Genomic DNA, 15,690 nt, shown 5'->3' on the forward strand with positions numbered 1-15,690 from the left:
AATGAGAATGGTCCAGTGTTAATTTGGTGTCATCACCATTATTATTATATCATTATATTTTTTTTATTAATGTTTTGAATTGTTATATTTATATTCATTTAAATTTTAGTTAAAGTTTTAGTAATTTTGTATTATTATTATTATCAACATTCTTTATCATTATTATTATTTAAAGGGTTAGTTCACCCAAAAATAAACAGTCTGTCATTAAAGACTTGCCCTCATGTCGTTCCTAACCCCTTGGTTCATCTTCTAAACACAAATGAAGATATTTTTTATGAAATCCGAGAGGTTTGTCAACCATCCATAGACAGCAATTTAATACTACTTTCAAGGCCCAGAAAGGTAGCAAAAGCATCATTAAAATAGTCCACGTGACTCCAGTGGTTCAACCTTAATTTTATGAAGCGACGAGAATACTTTTTGTGCGCAAAAACAAACAAAAATAATGACTTTATTCAACAATAATTTTTTTAAATTGTTGAATAAAGTCATTATTTTTGTTTGTTTTTTTGCGTACAACAAGTATTCTCGAGGCTTCATAAAATTAAGATGAAACCACTGTAGTCACATGTACTATTTTAACATTGTCTTTCCTAGCTTTCTGGGCCGAAAGCTCTGGGATTTCATCCAAATTATCTTAATTTGTGTTCTGAAGATGAATGAAAGTCTTACGAGTTTGGAAAGACATCAGGGCGAGTAATTCATTTTTGGGTGAAGGAATCCTGTAAAATGTTTCCTTGGTATTTAGCTGAAATCAAGGCTACATTCAGACTGCAGGGAAAAGTGGCCCAAATCCAATTTTTTTATTATTTTTTTTGCTCACATGTGAGTCGGATCTGTTTATTTATTTCAAAACAGTAGCCTGGTTTCCATTACAGATTTGCACAAAACTTTGCAAATATTTTCTAAATGTCTTTAAAAACTATTGCAAAATGGCAATAGTGTTTCCATGAACTAATTCCATTCCTATGCGACTAAAACATAATTTTTTTCCTCTTGCGATAAGTCATTCCATAAATCATGGTGACGGATGTTGGTAGGTTTACGTATATCACAGCCACCGCAGTAGCAGGCCCTGTTCCAGAATTAAATCATGCTTCTGAAATTACTGAGGGTGCTCTAGTAAAGTGCAGATAGGCTAAGAAACGGCTCCACCACAGTGTACAGTGAGAAATGTATGATTATTTATTTACAAGTCATTTACCAATAATTGGAATTTAAAAAATATTTTGCTACAAATTGTCTATTAATCAATTAGTCTGCCTTTACATTACTTTAATGCGTTACTTTTAACATATCTTCCTGAGAACCAGAAAAAAAGGTTTTGTGAATTTAGATTTGTTTGTTTGGAGCATAAAAAACAAATTTATATATTTTTTTAAATTTCTATGTTATATGCTATATCCTCTGCTCTGTAGAGGACACCAGAACCCCTTTATTGAGAAAACTAAAAGATATGAATAGACAAACAATGGGATTTTTGTTTTCATTCACCAGTCAATTTTTATGCTTCAAGTTTTTTTTTATCCAAACTTTGAATTAGGGCTGCAACGACGCGTCGACGTGCGTGAAATTTAACATTATTTACGTTCTAGAATGGAACAGAAGATCTAGAATAATGGCAGCTTCTGCTCCCGGGCATAGTGAAAATGATCATTTATCATATAAAGCCAGACCGCGACATTCAAAAGTGTGGGAGTACTTTAAACAGAAGCCGAATAAAACTGTGCTTTGTTCGCTCTGTAACGCCGGTTTCACACTGCGCGCGGTGGCAGAGCAGGAGCTGTGCGCGTGGAGAGCGGGAGCTTTCACACTGCCAATCAGTGTTGCAAAGTCCGCTTTTTTCCGCGGAATTGGGCTACTTCTACACTGTTGCCGCGGGCTGTGTCTCATGTCCGCGGGTTGAAGCGATCCCAACTATGTGATAATTTAGCCCCGGGAATGAGAATTTTAGCCGGCAGCCCTGCAAAAAAAAACACATATTTAACCCCCCGAACGCGATGTTTACCAGAGAACCTCCCCGAAACGCGATTGGGCTTGTTTTGGGCTAGTTTTGAGTAACGAATGGGTGGGTTTTGTTGTGAAAACCTGGCAACCCTGCTGCCAGTGTTCTCTCGCGCAGCTGAACCGTGGCGCGTGTATTGCAACAGACGGTCACATTTTCCGGGGTTCTTCTCCGACCCCAGTACGTCTCGTGCTTTTATTTATTATGGGCTGCATATATCTGCTGTTAATGCGACCCGGTTCCCCTCTGTCCCAAACACATATGCATAATAACTTGCTGTTTATAGGTAGTTTACATGATTAAAGTAACATTAAAGTTAAGATATGCCTCTAGATTTAATCATTTAAATGTGTCTTTGAAGTTTGGGCAAAAACTTCTGGCAGCTTTAGTCGTTGTTTATGCACATGTATCTTCAAAATAGACAACTAGTTATACTATATTAAAACTATGCTGAAAGATCCTGTATGTGAACCTTTTGCAGATAAATACAAGTGCATTTTCGTTTACTATTGACACAAATCAATAAGTAAATCATACTCAACTACTATAGTAAACAACTTTTCCTAATTAGGCCTACTCTGTATAAATTTTATGATGAATAGTATCATTATATATTATGTTTAAAAATCTTCTTGTGTTCATATATTTCATTATAAAATGGCATACTATGTACACTACCCTTCCTGAAATACAATTAATATTGTCATCATTAATTGATTTCATGTTAAAATAATATACAAATTCACTACCCTCTTTGAAATACAATAATCAGTAAAAAAGAATCATAAGATTAATCCGGAAAAATAATCGTTAGATTAGTCGACTAATCGAAAAAATAATCGTTAGATTAGTCGACAGAAAAAATAATCATTAGTTGCAGCTCTACTTTGAATAAAGATGATGCTCAATGTACAGAATAATTTGATATACCAATTTACTTTATGCAATATGTGTGTAAACATGGCCATAAATGCCATTCCCATTCTAGGCAATGCATCTATACACTGAGTTTTGGGACAATATGTAAATGTAAAAAGACTTGTAATAATACTTTCATAAGAATGTCTTGTATTTCATAAGAATATCCAGACTAAAAACTGTGTATGTTGTCAGAGAAATTCGCTAAATAATGTCCTCAACAGAGGCAAAACCTCTATTCTGGGTCTCAGGAGGATATTTCTGTCTCGTGCAGAGTGGCATTTATATTTAGATGTCACTTCCGAAACTTTGCTGCATGCAAATATGCAAGCAATAATAGTTTTATTCAATGAATGACTGTAGACTCGAAAGTGAGCCAAGCCAAGATCGCTACGATCACTAAAATGCTGTTGTCTTTGTTAGTTCATCGCGATCTCACAAAGTTCCGTTATAAAAATGAAGTCGTCAACAATAAATCTCTTACTTACATCATGTCTTGACTTTGTTTGTTAATGAGAGGTTTCGTGAGCCTGCATTAATGCCGCCTTCACGTGGTATCAGAAATTTAAATCTGACTTCTGAAATCGTGCTTACGAGCTCATTGCATTCAATGTTAGGGCGTTCATGTGCAATTTTACCTTGGAAACTCGCATTTACGATAATCGTGAAGCACGTGAAGGCAGCATAACTCAGCACTGAATAAACTCTTGCGTTTTGAGCGGTGAGATTCTGATCGCGTTCGAGAAATCAACAACTATATCTATGATTGGCTACATTACTCACCGCTGCAAAAACTCGCTGTAAATAGATGTATTTGAATCTGCCAAATCAGTTTCGCCAATATTATTACAGTATCAACTGAGGGTGCTTTTGCTTGCGTTTAAGGGTGCTTAGTACCCTCTAGCACCCCTGTAGAACCGGGCCTGCGCAGTAGCCGTTATTTTTAATCAAAGGAGACTTATGCATGTTATCCAAACATTAATGGCAAGGAAAGCCCTTTATACTTGGGAGCGCCAAGTATTAGGTGTTTCTGAGTGTCTCTCTCTTATATCTGCTTCGAGGCCTTGATAAATTGTGGCATTTCTTTGTTGTTTAGAATCCAGTATTCCCATAATTCTTTTGGTTTTTATGAGTTTAATAAATAACTCTCTCTCGTCTTCTTTCTAAACATTCCGTGCCATCTTTAAAGAATGATCATGTGACTTTTACGTACGCAAGGTGACCTGTAAAAGTTTTGAAATAGGAAATATTTTCCAAATTTTTTTTGTGATTTATAATATGGGAGTGTTTCCATTGGCCATATTTTCAATTCACAATTTCAATTTGCGCAATTTTAAAGGAATATGCAGACTTTTTGGGGCTTATTCATCGTATCCCCCAGAGTTCCTGTGTAGTAATCAAAGAACTTTGTGCCGTACCATGGGTGCAGCGTCGCAATGATATAACGCAGCGCCAGAAAATTGTCCCCAGGTCCAAAAGGATACGGTGAATAAGCTTAAGTCCCAAAAAGTCGGCGTGTTCCTTTAAGGGTAATGGAAACGCGGTTAGTGTAAAACAGCAAACCAAATGTAGTCTGATCTTCCATATGTGAACAGATAGGTCTGATGTTTTGCAATGAGACCTCAGTCTGAAAAGTCATATCGGAATTCATTCATTCTATAGATCAACAATCATAATTATGTGCTGATGAGAGTCACTTGAAAGCCGTTACACACCGGTAGTTCTTTGGTCACTCAATGAATATGAACGACGGCAGTAAAGTTAGTCAGTGCAGGGATGGTGAGCTGTTATAATCATAAGTATTACAGTGACAGCTCTATACTAGCAAAACTTGGAAAAACTGTACAAAAAGAACTTTGCTGTCTTTCTCCTCATCCTCGGTTGCGCACAAATCTGCAAACTTCACCTTATAAATGAATGCGTAAACATTTTATTGTCTATTTCTGTATAATTCTGTGCTGCTCGTCGTCTTTGTTATTGTACTTTTGCGCATGTGGATTAGTTCAGGACCGTGACCTGTTCACACTCGAATCTGATATTGGCCACATTAAAAAAATTATGTGAAAAAAAAAAAAAAAATGGATCTGAGCAATACATCAGAATTGAGCCCTAAGGCCTGCAGTCAATACGCTTTTGGTACCTTATACTTTATTTTAAAGGTGTCATTGTTACAGTGTAATTGTATATTTAAGTACTGAGTAATATTGATTAACTACATGTTAGGGCTGTGCAATTAATCGAATTTCGATTTCGATTTCGATTTTGCCTCCCAACGATCACCAAAATAGTACAATCGAGAAAAAACGATTATTTTGTCTTGCGTTATGAATGAAACGCGCACGCGCACATCCGCCCCTCCCGAAGCCACAAACTCTCTCAGATCGGGAGTCTCGTGTGCATATCATCCGCTGGAATTTAAAAACTCGGCGCGAGTAAAGATGGCAGAAGGAGGGCAGTTACAGCAGCGTTTGGTGAGCAAAAAAGGCAAAACCAACTCCGTTGTCTGGGAACAGTTTGGCTTCGAGGAATCAGACGACGAGCAGAAACATGCTACGTGCAAGATTTGCTACATGGTAGTGGCTGCAACGCAAGGAAACACCACGAATTTGTTTAACCACTTGAAAATTAAACAGAGTGACCTATGACAATCTAATAAAGAAACAAAAATTGACGAGAGCAGGGGAGCCGTGTAAACGTCCTTTTTTCCCCTCATATTTTTCAAATAATTCTCTCTTTGTAAACTTTGTTCAATGCATGCGAGTGCTGCCGTATGTTTGAATATGACCAGTCGTTTTCACCGTCATCACCCGGGTTTAGTGCCAGAAGACGCGAATGAGAAGCCGCGCGCGCTGTGAGAAAATGTGTCTCTGTGTACTCATCCGAGAGCGCGCACACGTCTCTCAGCGCGCAAATACTGAGTTCTCTTTCAAGTCTTGCTCTTGAACGGACAAACTCACACAAAACGTATGTCAACATGTCCATCTTGATGAGTATCCTAGCAGACGTAGTCTGTATATGCCTTAAGTGAACTTTATACAGTCGATAAAGACGACGCATATCCGATCCGGATTGAATAGCTTTTGTAAGTTTAATAGGATTCATCTTTAATTTATGCACTCAAATATGCAATGTTATTTTACATTTGAGACATTTCTGTACCTGAAAACTAATGTTAGATGTACCTGAAAAGCATATCTAGCCGAACCATATTGTTGATCTTATTTATTTGTGGTTATCATTTTTACGTGAATACTTTTATACTTTGATTTGAATATGTTATATTATTTATTTTAATACTTCAAAAAGTACAACAAATGTTACAATTTCAATTGAATTGTTGAAAGGTGTATTTTTAATAAATACAACACATTCCCAAAGTCATGTGAAATAATCGTGTTACATAATCGTGATTTCAATATTGACCAAAATAATCGTGATTATGATTTTTTCCATAATCGAGCAGCCCTACTACATGTACTTACTATAGGGTTAGGGTTTGGTTGAGGGTTAGTTGCATGTAAGTATGCATAATTAACTGTTATTACTATGGTAAGTACATGTAATATATGTAACAAGGACACTGTTAAATAAAGTGTTACCCACTTTACAAGGTCCCATTAGTTAACGTTAGTTAATACATTAACTAACTATGAGCATTACATTTGTAACGGTACGTAATTTGTTCACATTAGTTAATAAAAATTACAACAATTCATTGTTAGTCCGCAACTTTTGCTTTTATTAATGTATTTAAAATGTTGAATTTAACATTAATAAATGCTTTCGAAGTTTTTTGTTGTTAGTTCATGTTAACCAATGTAGTTCAATTGAACCCTTGCAAAGTGTTAACATTCATTTAACAATTAATAACCGTTATTATTTCAATAACAGAATTTTTTTTAATGGTTTATTAGTTTTAGTTCACAACAGGTGACAACCCTGACCAGGCGAAAGCCATTGAACATCATATTTTGTTGCTCCAGGTCCTCATTGCCAACAATGGCATTGCTGCTGTAAAGTGCATGCGCTCCATCCGACGCTGGGCTTATGAAATGTTTCGGAATGAACGGGCTATACGTTTTGTCGTCATGGTCACCCCAGAGGACCTCAAGGCCAATGCAGGTACGTTTTAAAGAGCTTGGCTTAACTGTTACGCCATAAGAGTTTTAAAAAATATAGCTAGAGGACACCTACGCCCACTCCTGGCTCCATTATGGACTGTCAAATGTCCTTCATTGTTTAAACTATGTCAGTTGGCTTTGTTGGTGCAGGCCTGGCCTAATTTGCATAGAAAGAGTTCAGTGAGGAGGAAGTTATTTGTGAAAAGGCCTGTAATTTCAAATGTACCCAATTAAATACAGATGTATAACTATGTCTACAGAGTACATCAAGATGGCAGATCACTATGTACCTGTCCCAGGAGGAACAAACAACAACAACTATGCTAATGTGGAACTTATTTTGGACATAGCCAAACGAATTCCTGTTCAGGTAAATTCATGTGAGCTTTGATGGCTGGTGATCAGCAAATATAGTGGCTCCATAAAGTATTTTGACACTTAAAGGGTTAGTTCACCCAAAAATGAAAATTCTGTCATTAATTACTTACCCTCATGTCGTTCGACACCCGTAAGACCTCCGTTCATCTTCGGAGCAGAAATGAAGATATTTTAGTTGAAATCTGATGGCTCTGAAAGGCCTCCATTGGCACAATGCACGGTTCACTCTCAAGATCCTTAAAAGGTACTAAAGACGTCGTTACAAAGTCCATCTCACTACAGTGGTTCTAAAATAACTTTATGAATCTGCGAGAATAGTTTTTGTGCGCAAAAAAACCCTAAATAACGACTTATATAGTGATGACGATTTCAAAACACAGCATCATGAAGCTTAGAAGCGTTGTGAATCAGTGAGTCGAATCATGATTCGGATCGCGTGTCAAACCACGAAACTGCTGAAATTTGGCGATCCAAACTGCTGATTCGGCTCACTGATTCATAACGCTTCGAAGCTTCATGATGCCATGTTTTGAAATCGTCATCACTATATAAGTCGTTATTTCGGGTTTTTTTGCGCACAAAAACTATTCTCTCCGATTCATGTAGGCAAGTAATTAATGACAGAATTTTCATTTTTGGGTGAACTAACCCTTTAAGTAACACTTTAAAGGGATAGTTCACCCAAAAATGGAAATTAGCCCATAATTTACTCACCCTCAAGTCATCCTAGGTGTATATGACATTCTTCTTTCAGACGAATAAAATCTGAGTTATATTACAAAAGTCCAGTCTAATCCAAGCTTTAGAATTGGATTCATAGTTGCTCTGTTTTTGAAGTCCATAAAAAGTGCATCTGCCCATCAAATAATGTGCTCCACACGGCTCTGGGGTGTTAATAAAGGCCTTCTGAAGCGCATCAATGCGTTTGTGTAAGAAAAATATCCATATTTAAAACTTTATCAAGTAAACTTTCGGCCTACCGCCTTCCCTGTTTAATTTATGGAAAAATTGTTGAAAGTTTCCCTGCCGATCAAAAGACTAACGCGACCAGATAGGCTCGTCATGACGTCACGTACGCATCTTGAGTTTCACTTTCAACATTCAACACTTTTCCATGGAATGCGGTCGGTCGAAAGTTTACTTGATAAAGTTATAAATATGAATATTTTTCTTACACAAACGCGTCGATTCGCTTCAGAAGGCCTTTATTAACACCCTGGAGCCGCGTGGAGCACGTTATTTGACGGACAGATGCACTTTTTATGGATTTCAAAAACAGAGCAACTATGAATCAAATTCTAATGCTTGGATTAGCCTGGACTTTTGTAATATAACTCTGATTTTATTCGTCTGAAAGAAGAATGTCATATACACCTAGGATGACTTGGGGGTGAGTAAATTATGGGCTAATTTTCATTTTTGGGTGAACTATCCCTTTAAGGAGTAGCATATAAAAAAATTATAACTTTGTCTTCTAAATGAGTATGACGTATCTTATGTATCAATATGTGTCACTAGGCCTAAAAAAGCCTAAATTAAATCTGTTCATCACGATCATATCTCTTCACAAGATTTGGTTTGAATTTCTGAGATTAAAGGGATAGTTCACCTAAAAATGTAAATTCTGTCATTAATTACTCAACCTCATGTCATTCCAAACGCGTAAGACGTTCTTCGGAAGACAAATTAAAGTGCCCCTATTATGCTATTTTAAAGTTTCCTAATTTAGTTTTGGAGGTCTCCAACAACAGGTTTACATGCATCAAAGGTCAAAAAACAGTTTCATTTTCTCATAATATACATCGCACATCACCACAATGTTCAATGATTCTCAAACGACTTGTTGGATGAATCATTCTCTCTAAATTCCTCCTTTCTGTGAGCCTACTCTGCTCTGATTGGTCAGATTGTTGTGATTGTTTCCGAAATGCATGCTGTACGTAGTAGACCAAACACCCATTACCATAACTGATCTTCAGCTCCATCCGGAGGCTTCCTAAAGCTCAGTGATTGTACACACTATAAACACAGTAATGATGACGTCGATTTTACACCCATCCCAGCGCGAGTCCGAATCGATGATGAAACATTGGAACAACTAGTTATTCAACCCGAACCTTGAGCAGGACGTTTCTCAGTGATGCTACTCAGTTTGAGGTACATTATGAGATGTTTCAACTGTAATTCCTCACCATAAGTATTAACAAGTGTGCGTCCATCAACAAACCCGCGTGCGTGTGCGTGTGCGTGCGCGTATGCGTGCGTGCGCGTGTGTGTGTGGGAGTGTGTGTGCGTGTGTTTCTAATTTATTGCGATGCACTTGCGGGAACTGTATCAATAACAGCGTACACGTTAGCTGAGCACTAATCTTGCTCCATCCTTTATCTTTACTAAAAGTAGTAAGAATTACAGACAATCTGCATTAATAGACACAGTTTTAGGTAATACTGCAGCCCACTACTGATTTACAGTAGTATTTCAGTAAGACAGTAATAATGTAAGTTAGGCGGTTAACTGTAGACCTGCACAATAAACACATTGTAGAGCACAGTGTCTTCTCAACATGATGCTATCCAGTATCCACCACAGGAATCAGCTGCAGTGTTTGAGGGGGTTCAAGTTTTCCTTGACAATCTTGATGTCACAACGAAACGGCTTGCGATTCGTTTGAAAAACGATTCGCTTAATTGACTTCGAGTCGACTCTTACTTTTCAGAGACAGTAACTTTTATATATGCTGCACTTTTGTCGCTTCATAAAATTAAGGTTGAACCACTGGAGTCCCATGGACATTTTAATGATGTTTTTACTACCTTTCTAGACCTTGAAAGTGTTAATTAAATTGCTGTCTATGGAGGGGTCCGAGAGCTCTCGGATTTCATCAAAAATATCTTAATTTGTGTTCAGAAGATGAACGAAGGTCTTACGGCTTTTTAATGGCATGAGGGTGAGTAATTAATGACAGAATTTTCATTTTTGGGTGAACTATCCCTTTAACTTAAAATCTTTTTTTGCAGTATATCTCCCGAGATGTATCTCAACGGCTGAAAAAAAGTTGGGGAATCCCTGTTCTAAGACTAGCATCGCTGCTATTGCTCATGATTAGCTAGATTCTTTATTGGGGATTTGGCATTTATTCTCACTTTTTCACCTACTGTCTTTAGGCCGTTTGGGCTGGTTGGGGTCATGCGTCAGAGAACCCCAAACTCCCTGAATTGCTGCACAAGAATGGCATTGCCTTCATGGGTGAGACTGAGTTATTATTGTACAGCTACACATTGATTGAATTATTAATGTACAGTGCTAGTGCTGCTCTTTCTATAGCGGTTTGTATCTTTCATTAGGTCCACCAAGTCAGGCTATGTGGGCTCTCGGGGATAAAATTGCCTCTTCTATTGTGGCCCAGACAGCTGGAATCCCTACATTACCCTGGAGTGGATCAGGTTAGTTTCAGCCTCAGACGGCACACATATGAACTGTTTATTAACTGTCTGATGTGTATATGCACACAGAACCGGTAAGATCTGAATTAAATCACCAATACCAACTGGCTGTTGTTCTGTTGGCGGGAGTGCACAGCTTAGTTTGGGCCCTGTTGTTCATTTGAATGAATACTTTTGTAATGTTAACAATTCAGAACGTCTCTGTGTACTTTACAGCATTAGCTGAGAGGGAATGTCTTTTGTACGGAAGCAAAATTTCATTAAAAATTAAATATGTACAAATAAATCTGAATCTAATCAAATTGGGAAATTTTCAAAGTTCAAATCTTTGAAAGATATTCAGACTCAGAGTAGGGCTGGGCCGATAAACGATGTCATATCGAATCGCGATAAAATTCATGTCGATAACGATGATAAACTCTCGACATTTTTACTCGATATGCATTAATCTAACACCCAATCACACAGCAGAAATAAAAGTGACAACAGCCAGTCAGCGTTCAGCTTTTAACTTGCACATCAAAGTACACGCTCTGCTGTCAATGAAAACTTGACACGAGAAGGAAAAAATTAGTGGGAGCGGCGACGAACGTTAAATCCAAAGTGAAACTAACCTTTGTGTTATCATTAAAAGATGACGAAATTGTTGATAAAAGGTAGCACAAATTCTGCCAATAGGGTGCCTGGTGGATAAGCCAGTCTGTGATCGGTTCCCGCAAAAGTGTAACAGAAGCAGTGGAAATGAATGAACAGGTTTCCAGACTGAGTTGCAAGGCGAAATCAAATCGGCGACAGATCAGGCTCGGTTTACCCAGTCTTGTTTTTCACTTAATATTTTGTGTTTTTAGGGGATTTTATGGTACTAAATTATATATTTATTAGGGGTGTAACGATTCATCTACTACATCGATGTATCGATTTATTTTCCTATGATCTAACTACATCGATCTGTGCTCGGCAAGTTGGCCTTCCGGACGACATATATCGATCTAACATCGTTTTAAAAGGTAATCAATCGATTGTATCGATCATAGGAAATAACGCATTGGATTTAAGCACGTCAGACTTTATATGGATGTTTTTTCTTAGCACTTTTAATGATAACGGCTTTAAACGTTACTCGTCTGCCTATCTGTGACATCATCGTAACGCACGCACCAGCAGCAGCGCTAAGAAAACAAAACATAGCATGGCGGATGGCAGAGGAGAAGCCAACCAGCGAGAAATGATCAAGCCACCAGGAGAAACAGCTTCCTGTCCTTTCAACCCTTGCTAAATGTTACCTGTGCATTCCTGACACCAGTGTGCCAGCAGAGCGAGTTTTTTGTACTGCTGGCGACATAGTGAACGCACAGAGAAGTGTTCTGCGGTCAGATCATGTTGATATTTTTGAAAAAGAAATCTGTACAGTCATTGAAGAGTAGTTGGTTACATTTTATCTTTTGTTAAATATTGTTTGTTTATTAAACTGAGAGTAGTAGCAGGTTCAGCCAGTTTATTCAACCTGAAGAAATGTTGGTTGCACTTTATTTTTGATATTAATATTGTATTTGTATTATTTTAATGTTGAGAAACAACAGCAAAAGTAGCAGGTAAACCTACCATTAATTAAACCTGAAGAGAAGTTAGTTGCACTTTATTTTTGATATTAATATTGTAATATTTTTACGTTGGAAAACAAAAGCAGAAGTAGCAGGTTAACCTACTGTTGAAATGTTGGTTGCACTTACTGTGCTTTTATTGAAAATGTATTGAATATTGAAAATGAGAGCAGAAAAGGTTAACTTCCTGTTAATTCAACCTAAACTGTTGGTTGCACTTTATTCAAATAAAATTTGAATGCATTTGCCATTAATTGTTGTTTACTTGTTTGTTTATATCCATAATTAATTGATATACCGGATTCCCTTACAAGAAACACAAGGAATCTAGGAAACTTCACCTGCACTGACCAGTATCCAGATATTTATTTCAGTCATACAATTTTTGGCTAAAAAGTTACTGAATCGATTTCAAGTCACTGAATCGTTTCGGATCGTATCGTTCTAAATGAACCAACATCGTCCTTGAATCGTATCGACAACCTCAAATCGTGATACGAATCGAATCGTTGTTAAAACGAATCGTTACACCCCTAATATTTATGCAGTAGTTATAACGGATTAATTTACTTTTTGAGCATAGACCTGAAGATCAAATTTCTTGAATGTTTTGGAGAACAGGCTTAAGTTTGGTCTCTTTTTAAAGAAGACGCTTCGCAGATTATTGCTGAAGTGAAAAAAAAAGTGGGGAAAAAGTTAACTTCTAGTTAAAGTATAAATTTAAGTTTTACATTTTTATATAAAATGTGTTTTCCAAAACATGTTTTACTCTAAAACTTCAAGAAAAGGCAAAACAAGTTGTTCTCCAACTTTGAGGTTGATATCTCAAAAAAATTAGCTTTCAGAAAGACTTTGTTTGGGCACAGGACTAGATGAAATTCCTTTCACATTCATTACCAATGCGGTCATTTTTGACCATGAGGAGCACATGGCACATTTTGTGTGTGTGTGTGTGTGTGTGTGTGTGTGTGTGTGTGTGTGTGTGTGTGTGTGTACATAGCAAGTGCCAAAACCATTACCAAGTTTTGTACCATTCCGATGAAGTAAAAAAAATCTATAAATAATTTTTTTTTTTTTTGTCAAAATTGATTGAAGAGCACCAGAGGGTTAGAACAAAGAGTACTTGTGAGGATTTTTTGACCACCATAATGCTGTGTTTGTACAGGGCTGACTGTAGAGTGGACAGAGGATGACCAGAAGAAAGGAATTGTTAATGTCCCTTCTGATCTGTACGAGCAGGGCTGTGTACACGATGTGGAGGCTGGACTGAAGGTATACTATACACAGTTACATCATCTCAATGTGACATGTTCATTGTTTAGTTCTGTACGTGACAGAGCAATTGTTTTATTGATAGGCGGCTGAACTAGTGGGGTATCCTTTGATGGTGAAGGCATCTGAGGGCGGAGGAGGAAAAGGTATCCGGAAGGTCAACGGTGCGGAAGACTTCCCCAACCTCTTTAGACAGGTCAGAGTTGTTATTTAAGTAAAAGCAAGTCAATTACAATTTATTTGTGTAATGCTTTTCACAATACACATTTTCTCAAAGCAGCTTTACAGAAAATCATAATGTTGATATTTATAATATTTTAATATCTTTACGCCATATAGTCACATTTAGCAGATTTGACTTGGGCAACAATATAGTTTACATTTTGTGACGATACAAGGCCTATGCAAGTATATTGTATGTATGTATGTATGTATGTATACCAAAAATACATACATATATATACAAAAACATATATTGCAAAAACAGCAATATTGTGGAATATTTTCACATTTTAAAATAACTGCTTTTTTATTTTGAATATATTTTAAAATGCATTTTATTCCTGTGTTGGCAAACCTGAATTTTCAGCATCATTACTCCAGTCTTCAGTGTCACATGATCCTTCTGAAATCCTTCTAATATGCTTATTTGCTGCTCAAGAAACATTTATTATTATCAATGTTGGAAACCGTTGTGTACAATGTTTTTTCAGGATTCTTTGATTAAAGGTTTAGTTCACCCAAAAATTTAAATTTGCCCATGATTTACTCACCCTCAAGTCATCCTAGGTGTATATGACAGGCTGGACTGGACAACTTTGATAATAATAAATGTTTCTTGAGCAGCAAATCAGCATATTAGAATGATTTCTGAAGGATCATGTGACACTCAAGACTGGAGTAATGATGGTGAAAATTCAGCTTTGCCAACACAGGAATAAAATGCATTTTATAATATATTCAAACAAAAAAGCAGTTATTTTAAGTTATTCATAATAAATATTTCATAATATTGCTGTTTTTGCTGTATATTTTTTGTGTATATGTCCAATTTTCTGGGAATATCTGGGAATAACATACCGCTGGAATGCGCATTTGACTAATCAGAATCAAGTATTCCACAGAGCCGTGTAATAATGAGAATTATGAAGCCTGTAAGGGTTTGTTCTATTAGAACAACTAGAATTTTACCCACCTTTTGGTAAAGCTGTTAACTTTCCAAAGTCTGTTAGAGTATCATTTCAGAACTATAACTTCAATACTGTTTTACTCAGGTTCAAGCTGAGGTTCCAGGTTCCCCCATCTTTGTCATGCAATTGGCCAAACATGCTCGTCACCTGGAGGTGCAGATCTTGGCTGATCAGTACGGTAATGCCATCTCTCTGTTCGGCCGTGACTGCTCTGTCCAGCGCAGACACCAGAAGATCATAGAAGAGGCTCCAGCTACTATTGCCACCACTGATGTGTTTGAGGATATGGAGAAGGTATGCGGACTATCATGAAGCATCAGATTCAGCAGAAGTTGAATGCTGATGCTATATTATATTTTTGCTATATAGGAATGAATAAAATATCTGCCGTCATGAAAAACTGAGTTACTTAAATGTAGGAAAATGAAGAACTGTGTATCTGTTTGTTTCAGTGTGCAGTGAAGTTGGCGAAGATGGTGGGCTATGTGAGTGCAGGTACAGTAGAGTATCTCTACAGTCAGGACAGCAGCTTTTACTTCCTGGAGCTCAACCCTCGTCTTCAAGTGGAACATCCTTGTACTGAGATGGTGGCTGATGTTAATCTGCCTGCGGCCCAACTGCAGGTCTGTATGTGAAATTTGAGTTTTAAAGGAATATTCCAGGTAAATAAAAGTTCCATAGAAAATTATTTTGGCTCATCTCTCAGTTTGTAAAAACAAAGGAAAGATGCACTTTAAATCCGCTCGTACAATTGCCTCA

The 15,690-nt window shown here is 37.1% G+C and overlaps 1 protein-coding gene across 5 annotated transcripts in view; it reads left to right on the forward strand.

Annotated features, from left to right (window-relative positions):
* The window catches only part of acaca (acetyl-CoA carboxylase alpha), a 94,185-nt gene that overhangs the window by 14,780 nt on the left and 63,715 nt on the right, over nucleotides 1–15,690 (forward strand). For all 5 annotated transcript variants that reach the window (XM_079814514.1, XM_079814515.1, XM_079814517.1 and 2 more), the window contains exons 4-11: nucleotides 6,910–7,048; nucleotides 7,308–7,417; nucleotides 10,590–10,671; nucleotides 10,770–10,868; nucleotides 13,635–13,741; nucleotides 13,827–13,937; nucleotides 15,016–15,225; nucleotides 15,384–15,554. In XM_079814514.1, the coding sequence (XP_079670640.1) occupies nucleotides 6,910–7,048; nucleotides 7,308–7,417; nucleotides 10,590–10,671; nucleotides 10,770–10,868; nucleotides 13,635–13,741; nucleotides 13,827–13,937; nucleotides 15,016–15,225; nucleotides 15,384–15,554 (1,029 nt within the window). The remainder of the gene's footprint in view (nucleotides 1–6,909; nucleotides 7,049–7,307; nucleotides 7,418–10,589; nucleotides 10,672–10,769; nucleotides 10,869–13,634; nucleotides 13,742–13,826; nucleotides 13,938–15,015; nucleotides 15,226–15,383; nucleotides 15,555–15,690) is intronic.

This window comes from Gobio gobio (assembly GCF_949357685.1).
Source record: "Gobio gobio genome assembly, chromosome: 4".
Classification (NCBI taxonomy): domain Eukaryota; kingdom Metazoa; phylum Chordata; class Actinopteri; order Cypriniformes; family Gobionidae; genus Gobio; species Gobio gobio.